The 10,341-nt window shown below is 42.3% G+C and overlaps 1 protein-coding gene across 2 annotated transcripts in view; it reads right to left on the reverse strand.

Annotated features, from left to right (window-relative positions):
- The window catches only part of LOC129721250 (NAD(+) hydrolase sarm1), a 91,544-nt gene extending 83,701 nt beyond the window's left edge, over window positions 1–7,843 (reverse strand). For both annotated transcript variants that reach the window (XM_055673583.1, XM_055673584.1), the window contains exon 1: window positions 7,414–7,843. In XM_055673583.1, coding sequence (XP_055529558.1) covers window positions 7,414–7,828 — 415 coding nt within the window. In that variant the 5' untranslated portion in view covers window positions 7,829–7,843. The remainder of the gene's footprint in view (window positions 1–7,413) is intronic.
- Window positions 7,844–10,341: the final 2,498 nt, after the last annotated feature.

A 10,341-nucleotide genomic window follows, 5' to 3' on the forward strand; every position in this document is an offset into this window, starting at 1 on the left:
AATTCCACGCGAAATTATTTCTCATACTTAAGCAAGTCTACAATAGCAGCATGCAGTAGCAGTGTTGCTGGAAAATTTCAATTGTGAGCCGTCCGTCAGACATTCAATTAGTTTGGGTGAATAGCTGTTTCTACAAGCATCGTAGCGCCTTACGGTCTTCAGAAGAGTTTTTCCCAGGAAAATTTCCTACAACTATCATGTATCGATATATTTTTAGGACCTAACTGGGAATTTATAGAGAATAAGTTTTGAAAAAGTGAATTTTCCATATAAAATCGTATGGAAACTTCAAAAATCGGGCGTTTCACCGACCGATTTGAAAAGTTACACAGTTGTTATGGGACCCATAAGGAACACGAAAAGTGCATGGGAGCTAACATTTATTTTTTGTCCCACCCTAATGGACATACATGTCAGGGAGCGGCAGTCCCGTCCACTGGTCTCGGAGCTGCAGGCAACGACGCAGCGACAGCGGTCCTGAATCGCGATGTGGCAGTGGTGATGGACGACGAGACCTATCTCACCCTGGATGGCAACGACTGGCAGGGTATCTCGTATTTCACTTCTCCCACGAAGGAAGTGAGCTCCAAGGTGAAAGTTCCCCAAGAAGGTGCTGCTGTGGCTGACAATCAGCGAGAAGGTCAAAGTCGCTCTTCTTTCGCTCCGGGCTGGCCGTGGACGGGGAAATTTATAGTACGAAGTGCCTGCCAGAAGTTGTGCGTTCATCAAGAAATACCATAAGGGCGAAGACACGGTGTTCTGGCCAGATTTGGCGTCGGCTCACTACACGAAGCGATCGTTGGAGGAAATAGAGCAGCTGAATATCGATGTGGTACCGAAGTCGGCGAATCCACCCAACGTCCCCCAGCTGCATCCCATCGAGAATTCCTGGGCAAAATTGAAGCGCATGATCTATTCCAACAATTTTGTCGCGAAAACGGAGGAGGAATTAATAAAAAAATGAAGAAAGAGCTTAAAAACATGCCTACACGCATGTTTTCGTCCGCCATGGCGAATGTCCAGTTAACTGCCGGAAGGCCGCTCGCAAATAGGTTGATATAATTACCATAAATGGGAAATTTATCCAACTCAATTATCTGTCTTAGTTTTTTTTTCATCACCATCTGAAAAAAGTCAATTTTTCACCGCAAACGTTATCTCGACCCTCTACCTTTCATCTAGGTCCCTGGTTTTCGACGCGTCTTAATTTATAGTCCAACTCTCCTAGCCTCTGCACACTTTAAAGGGATTCGAGAGTGTCCCCGATAAGCACACGTGACATATCACTCGATCCAAGGTAGCTGTTCGAAACAAGAAACCAGCCGTGAATCCACTTTTAGTTCTAAGTAGATCAAAGCTACAATTTTATTAATAATTTTAGTAACTTAACCAAAAAAAAAAAATTTTACAAACTCACATTTAGTTTCTTCCTCCCTCCTGCGGATTTATTCGCCTTATTTTTCCCTAGCCGGCTCTCTTTCTCAAATCGACTCCAGATTTTCTATATTTTAAATTTTAAGATTTCAATGTTTTATTTTACTTTAGGTTAACGTTTTAGCTATCGACCTACTTTCACTCGTCAATCCTATAAATTCTCCCCCGCAAGGTTTTTAACTCGGTTTGTCCTGTCGTGCTGTTTTTATGTAACGTTATTTTAGTATTATATTTTAATTTGTTTTAATTTTAATACCTGATTAAGTTCCACTTAATTTTCGCAACTACCACCGATCCGAAATCCAAGAACTTGTAGGAAAACTATTTTAACTTTATTTGACTTTCACCTTTTTAACCTCTAACTAATAACTTCCTTCGTGATTAAGCAATTTTATCTAAATGATGTTTTTGATTGCCATCTCACTTGCTATCTGTCTGATCCCGTGACGCTTTGCTACCGTTTCCTGATCCCGTGACGCTTCGCTACCAACCCGTGACGCTATCATCCCTGTGGTAAACCCTACGGGTGGTCCAACGGTGTTGTCCCGAACATCCCCCGGCCCGTAACTCTGGTCCGGTCTATATTCGGCCCAGTGTTGCTGTCACTAATTTCCAACACCGCCAATGTTGTGGTTTCTCTTTTTATCAATCCCGTCTTGGTGCGAACCCACGCTTGTCGAATCCTTTCATCACTCAAGACAATTGGCTCCTCTACAATCCCCCTAACCCATGATTTCCTTGCGTTGCCGTCGGTAACATATACCAAATCTCCTGCCTTGAGAGGTCGGGATTCTTCGAACCATTTCGTTCTCTGATTTACTGATGGGATATATTCTTTTATCCAACGTGTCCACATTTCGTCCGCTATTTGTTGCGTTCGTTTATATGAGTCGCGCAGAGCTTCTGCTGGACGCGGGGGAGGGGGAACGCTACATGGTTCGTTGGGTGAAACCCCTCGCAAAAAGTGATTCGGTGTCAACGCATACGTTTCTCCAGATTGTTGAGACACATACGTGAGCGGGCGGGAGTTTATTATATCTTCTGCCTCAACGATACTGGTCTGCAAAATTTCGTCCGTGAGCCGCTTCCCTTCGTCAAGCACCGTCAACGCCTCCTTGACCGAACGCACCAGCCGCTCCCAAACACCACCCATATGTGGGGTCGCGGGTGGATTGAATGACCATCTGGTTTGTGCGTTCGTTAGCTCCTCTGCGCAATCTTTTGCGACATCATGGATGGTCTTTACCACTTCCTTACTAGCTCCTCGTAGATTTGTCCCGTTGTCCGAAAAGAACTCGGTTGGTGGACCTCGTCTACCCATAAACCGCCTAATCACCATCAAGCAAGACTGGGTCGTCAGCCCGTACGTGACTTCCACGTGTACAGCCCGCATCACTAGGCAAGTGAACAACGCGATCCATCTTTTTTCCACATGGCGATTCACTGTCACCTCGAATGGACCCAGATAGTCGACGCCGACGTGGCTAAACGGCCGAAGATACGGCGCAAGTCTCTGCACCGGTAGCGGTGCCATTCTGGGACATTGTGGTTTGTTCCGCTGAACTTTACACCACATGCATGACGAAGACACTCTTCGGACCAATGCATCAACCTTCGGTATTAAAAATTTTTGCTTCAACTCATTTTTTACCGTTTCGCGGTATCCATGGCCAAATTTTGAGTGATAATGATGGGCCAGCAATTTCGTTACTGCATTTTCAGCCGGCAAAATTATTGGGAACCGCAAATCGAATGGTAGATATTCCGCTCGTTCTGTTCGTCCCTCTATTCGGACCACATTGGTTTCATCCAAAAACGGCGATAACTTTTATAGACAGCTCGATTTTTCCAGGGAAAGCCACTCGGTGACTGGGCGGTCTTTGTTATGCATTAGCACCTTTAATTCAGGTCCGTATGAGTGCGCCCGTGCCATTCTAAGCAAGAGCGCTTCAGCTCTCTCGTACTCTTCTTGCTGGAAAGGAACACGTACACTCAAAACGTTTGCCATCCGTTCCAATATTTTTTTCTGACGGTCTGTGGCTCTTAAAGTCTCGATCGGCCGCTTTCTCACCTTTCGTCTACAATTAGACACAAATCTAATAACTGAAGCTACGGTTCGTACCAGCACGGTCCATTTCGAGAAGCGTAAAGGATCTATAATCTGGCCTGGCAAACATATGTCATGTAACAAAAGATGAACGCGTAGCTCCTCCGTAGTATTCGCTGGTGGCATGCATTTTTGTGGCCACTTTTCTTCCGATTGATACAGAAATGCGGGCCCTCGAACCCACGAGCTGTTTGAGCTTAAATCCAACTCATTTCCCCACTTTGTCAATTGATCCGCTATATTAAGCTTTGTCGGTACCCAATACCAATCGGTCAGCTTGGTTAAGCTGAGAATTTCTCCAATCCGAAATCCGACATATTGCTTATAGTTCCGCTGATCGGATCGAATCCAGGACAAAACTGTTTGCGCATCTGTCCAAATACATCGCTTGCCGATTGTGAGACTGTGATTTTCGCGTACTGTGCGTGTTAAACGTGCTCCCAGAACTGCTGCCTGGAGTTCCAATCGAGGAATAGATACCAGCTTCAAAGGTGCAACTTTAGCTCTACTCATTATTAGTGTGCACATAATTTCGCCTCGAACTACCGCACATAAAAAAGCCACGCATCCATAAGCCGTTTCGCTAGCATCCGTGAACACGTGGAGCTGGATATCATGTACCTCATCAGACCGCGCGTTTCCAAAGTAACTCCGGGAGATACGGAACGTCTCAATTTCTGGCAGCAGCTTTGTCCATTTTATCCATTTTCTGAAACATTCCCTATCTATCTTCTCATCCCAATCACAGCCCATCCGCCATATATCTTGGAGTAACATCCGCCCAAGAACTGTAAACGGTGACAAGAGACCCAGTGGATCAAATAACGACATGACAAAGCTAAGAACCATTCTTTTTGTCGGGCATAATTCATCTTGAAGAATCTTGCGAAACTCTGCTCTCGACGAGGTGGAAAATGAAAATTGATCCCGAAGAGGTTCCCAAACTATTCCCAAAACACGCTCAAACTCTGTGTTTTTATTTTTGTTGAAATGCACTGCTGCATTCTCACTTCGCTCTCCCATTTCCTCCAAGACGGTGTTAGAATTCGACACCCAGTTTCTAATGTTGAATCCTCCCTTAGAATGAATAAATTTCACAGCCTTAGCCCGATCGATCGCTTCAGCTACGGTGTCCGCACTATCATAATAGTCATCAACATAATGTCGATCGGCAATAGCTGCTGCTGCTTCCGGAAACTGTTCTGCGAACCGCCCTGCGTTCAAATTTTTGACGTATTGCGCTGAGCTCGGGGAGCACGTTGCGCCGAACGTGAGCACGTCCATCACGTACACTTGCAGCTCGTCATCGCTTGTCGAACGAAAAAGAAAACGTTGTGCAGATTTATCTTCATTTCTAACGCGAACCTGGTGATACATCTCCTCGATGTCTCCTCCGAACGCAACCGGCTTCTCTCTAAAGCGGCAAATTTCTTTCGGGAGGGATACAAGCATGTCTGGCCCTTTAAGTAGCTGTGTATTCAATGACACTCCCCGTACGCACGCTGCAGCATCCCAAACTAGGCGTACCTTTCCCGGTTTTCGCGGATTAACTACCACATTTAGTGGCAAATACCAAACTGCTGACGGTGGCGTTCCGGACAGTTCTTCCTTTGTGGCTTTGTGGGCATACCCCTTCGCCTGATAATCGTCTATCTGCTTACATACAATGTTTTTTGCACCTCATCTCGCTCTAACTTTTTTTCAAGAGCCTTTGCCCTTCGTACAGCCATTGGATAGTTGTCTGGAAACTGTCGTTCGCCCTTTCACCAAAGTAACCCCGTTACGAAACGATCTCCCACTTGTTTCGTAGTTTGTAGTTGTATCGCTTTTGCTCTTTGGTCTTCCAGTGATTCTGGAACAGCGAAGGTTGCAACTCCCGCCTCATCAAGGACATATTGCGCTCGCATCATATCGTGCAGTTCCTGATTGCTAACCGATTCTGTGACATGTAAATTGAGGAAAGTGGCCGCATTTTCCCTTTGCCTTATTTCTGGTCCGTAGACCGTCCATCCCAGTCTGGACTGGACTGCGATTGGTTCACCAAGTTGACCAATCCTTGACTCCTGCGGCGCGAACAAATGCAGATTATCCAGACCTATTAAAATGGCTGGTTCTTCTCCTACGTGGTCGGCTACTGGCAAACCTGCTAAATGCGGTAATCGTGTCGCTATTTCAGCAAACCGGAGACTCTGTTTCGGCAAAACCAGCTTGGATACTGTGCGGACATTTTCTAAAGCAAACTTATCGCTCGATCCCTGTGCAGAGAGCATTAAAGTAATTCTGCGCGAATCGTTCTCATACCGCTTAATGTCTCCCGTCCAGGTGACGATCAATGGTTCTGGTGCACCTCTTACCTTCAACTGATTGGCTACTGATTGTTCTATCAGCGTACTAGAGGATCCTTCATCCAAGAAAGCCAATGTTTTGACAACTATATTTCCTGCGTAGAGGGTCACAGGAACCATCCGAAAAATCAATGATCGACGACAATTTTCGTGTGCGTTACAGTTGACTTCCATTAGTCGAACCGATTCTTCCCTTCGATGCAGCAGCGTGTGGTTATTACCGTTGCACCCGCCGACTGTACAGCGTAGCTTAAATTTGCATCGACTGGTTCCATGATTATTTAAACAGAGAACGCAGAGCTTCAGCCTTTCTACAGCCCTCATCCGGTCTGTCAAGTTCATTCGTTTGAATTCATCACAAAACCTGAGTTTATGGTCGGTTCGTTTGCAAATCCAACACGGCTTGCCACCACCATCCGTTTGTGGTTGAGCCAGTGCCTTCTGCGCCGCCCCATGCATATGCACGAATTCTTTTCTCTTTGCACCCGCGCTCCCGCTGAGTTTAACTGGTTGAGCTTGTGGTAAATCCATGCAGTCGGAAACCTCTGATACATCCGATACCACCTCAGTCATAAAGTCGGTGAACAACCTTAACGGAGTACCGTTTCGTCCCCGCTTATACCGGACCCAATCCAGTTTGTAGTTAGTCGGTAGTTTTTCTACCAATTCCTGCACTAACATGGGGTTGTTTAAATGATCCGTTAATTGAGCAGCTTCTAAATGATCGCAAAGTTGCTTAACATTGATTCCAAAATGGATAAATGTTTTCAAATTGTCCGAGTCAGGGGCTTGTGTTTTTCGTACTTTCAATAACAATGCCCTCAGCAACTTTTCCGGCCTTCCGAAAAGTTTACGAAGGTCTTCTACGACATCTGGGACCGAGTCCGGGAGCACTAATCTACTTCTAACCGCTTCTAACGCATCCCCTTGCAGGCTGTCCTGCAACCTTATAAGGTTATCTAAATTTGTAAACCCGCACGCTAATGAACAAGGGCCAAACTTCAGGCTCACCCCTAAATGTTGGCAAATGTTTCGACACCACCTGCCGTGCCGCTAACTGATCTTTTGTTACTCTCGACTGCCTCGGCCCGTCTTGATTTAAAAGTTCGTCTTGCATTTCTAAAACACTAATTTGTATTATGTGAACACAAAAAGACATGTAGGCGCCCTGAAATAAATTGAAATACGAGTATGATGTTATGTGACGGTGTGTAACTAATCATGTTACTTTACCTATCAATCGTATAATAAATTATTAAGGATCATTCAGATAATGGTTATAGAGATAGTGATATAGGTACAAGTTCGCAAGTTGTGAAGATCGTGATCGATCGTTAATTGATTTTTGAAGGGATTTTTTCATCTTAGTAGAGAAGAAGAAAACATAAAGAACAAAACAATATCAAAATTCCAGATTGATAAAAACAGTAAAACAGGATGAAATCCAACTTTTCTTATTCAGTTTCAATTATTCTGGGATAAACATCTTCACTATCATTACAATGCTTGGTCACAATCTAAACTTACCTGGGCTTGCTGTTAAGCTGCTCATCGGTAATGATCCGCTACTGTCGAAACGCGAAATCAACTGCATACCGTCATCCATCTCGTCAAACTCACCGATCGCCTCGGGTAGAGTCATGCCAAAGCGGCCACCATTCGGCAGAGGACTTCCAACCACGAATTCTGGCGTGTGGATAAACGTCGACCCGCCAAACGGTTTGCTCATGGAGCTTACCGGTGCAGTGTTCGCTTGGCTTGAGCCCGAAATCTGATATCGCGCACTCGGTATGGATAACTTTAGTGGGATGCGCTTTGTTGGAGCACTCAAGCCATTATTATTGGCTCTTTGAGGAGTAGCAGAACCCAGCGGAGAAATATTTTCGTTCTGGTTGGCGGACATCTTTCCGACCACGCTACCGCGAAACGCAGTATCCGACATTTTCAACCCGTCGAAGGCACGCAGATATCCAACGCGATCCGATGTTAAATGTTTACATTTATTTTATCACCTTCGATCTGTTTTTGTTGAATATTCACGTTCGCAGAATCGCGATTGAAGAAGAAAAAAAAAGTCCGATGGTTCGTTTTGGCAATGTTGTGGTAGGAAAAAAAAAGTTTACGTTATCAACTCAGATACTTCTCGTCGCACAAGTAGATGCTAGACCAATTACTTTGTCTCACCGACGAATAACGATGTATATACTAAATGCATCCCAACATTGACAAAGCGTTTAGATAATGTAACTAATTTGAATATGAAATTTCCTCGGCCTGTTGCAGAATTCATTCCGGTCGACTACCTCGCAACAATATTTACAAACACCTTTCCACATGTACGAGAGTCGTTTTTACTATACCGGCTTGCTTGGTTTTCCGGTTTACTAAATATAGAATATCCGCGAAAAGTTCCGTGTGCCTCGTCGTCTCAAGTGTATGTGTGTTTTACTGCTTCAAACGTTAACTAAGGTTTCACTGTTTCAACTCTTTACTGCTCGTTATTGTGTGAATATTTTGAATAAATCGATCGTATTAGAAATTGTAAATCTTTTATTGAGTTTCTATTTAAATCTTAATTTGGGGGCAGGAATTTGTTCCTTCTCCTGTACATCATGAAGTGAAACTCAGTTCGCATTTTAAGAACAACTCTGACAAATCTGGCTTATATCGAATAGGTAATCTAATAGAGAGCTGCGTGAAAAATGTCACCGTGAACGCTACCGGGTTAATTACAATCAGCTGGGCCGCTACTTCGTTTTCAATGGTTTGGCATTCATCGTTGGGGATTTTTATTTAAAGTAAATATTTTCCAGACAGCCAAATATTTATCCATCTCCTATGCATGGGCCATAAATATTTTCCTTTACCAGAGGAATTGAAACGAATCAAACAAATGAAATGTGCTGAAAAAAATTGCGTCGAAAATACTGCGGCAGTCTGTCCAACTCTGTAATGCAGGAGTGAAAAAAACTCTAACATACGTCGAGACAATTCGACTTGATTTTTTGTTCTGCCACCAACAGAGATTTGATCATAAAAGCATTGTGGTGAGTTTGTTTGTATAATTTTAGAATGCTTTATTTATCTTCGCTGGTGAAGCTCCCAGTATCATTGGGTAATTCGGTTTGTATATTCTATATTGTAACAAAAAGCAACATGTTGTCAAAAATATATTCCTAGTGGAAACATTTCATTTGATACTCGGCAAACAAAGTAAGTATTATTTTTTTATGTTAAAATTTTTAGGCAAACACAAATGAAATATTATTTATTTCCAAATATTGTTAACCAAATAGTTAACAATAGAGATCTCGAAGATATTCGAAACGTTAAAAATGTGTAATGTTGAGAATGTAAACTATGTCAAGAAGGTCAAAAACATATGAGAACGTTTATATATATCAAAAATACCAAAACGTCAAACAACAAAAGTTAAAAAAAATAATGCCAGTTTTGGATATCCATGAAAAATATGAATTAGGAAATCAAACCATTGACATTTTTCTTATTACTAATTTCTCAGAGAATGAAGTCTGAAAAATACAGAAATGCGTTAAAAATCCATTGATGAATTGTGAATACAAAAGAATTAAGAGATTCGATTAACAGTATCATAACAATAATAAGTAGCAGAAAATTTTACATGACAACTCCTGACAATCTTTAATCTCCGGAATTTCCTATTAAAAATTTGAATATAATATGTGAAAAACAGTATTTTTTTCATTCTGTAAACTATTTAAAATTAATATAAAAGACAAACACAACACGCACTAATTGAACAGTTTCAGTCAGCATGTGAAAGTGGGACAATTAATGACAATAATGAAAGCAGACACTTATCTCCCAGTACGTATTTTCAAAGGAATCAATGCGATCACTCAGATGTAATTTATGCGTAAAAATATCTACATTGAATAATGGCTTGTTTGTTACCTTCAGCTTTAGTCTCGTGGGCAGTGACGTGAGTTGAAGCAAGCAGCCATGTGCTTGATGCTAACCCAAGTACTTTTAAGCTGTTTTATAGGTATACTAGCTGAATGTACCCGGCTTTGCTCGTGTAAAAAGTTCTGCTTTATCTATAAATTTCTATATTTCCATATATTTTTTCCAACCCATCATTTCAAATAATATTTCTATTTTAGTTATAAACTTGCTTATATACCACCTTTTTCGTTGATTAACAATTGATGCGGAGGTATTCCAGCTGGGTCGAATGAGTTCAAAAATTCCGTTGGAAAATGCATTGCCTTATCAGCATTTTCGACGGTATCGATTAACTTACAATAAACTCAAATTACACTGAAATTACATAATCAATAGCCTAAGCTGACCTCTGATAGTTAAAATTATTGCTTGCTATGTCTTCTCGTTTTACTTTTTTTGTGTAAACAATATCAATATCATCCTTATAGTTGAACATCAATATTCATGAATTAATAAACAATTTGAAGA

The sequence above is a fragment of the Wyeomyia smithii genome, chromosome 2 (assembly GCF_029784165.1).
Source record: "Wyeomyia smithii strain HCP4-BCI-WySm-NY-G18 chromosome 2, ASM2978416v1, whole genome shotgun sequence".
NCBI lineage: Eukaryota > Metazoa > Arthropoda > Insecta > Diptera > Culicidae > Wyeomyia > Wyeomyia smithii.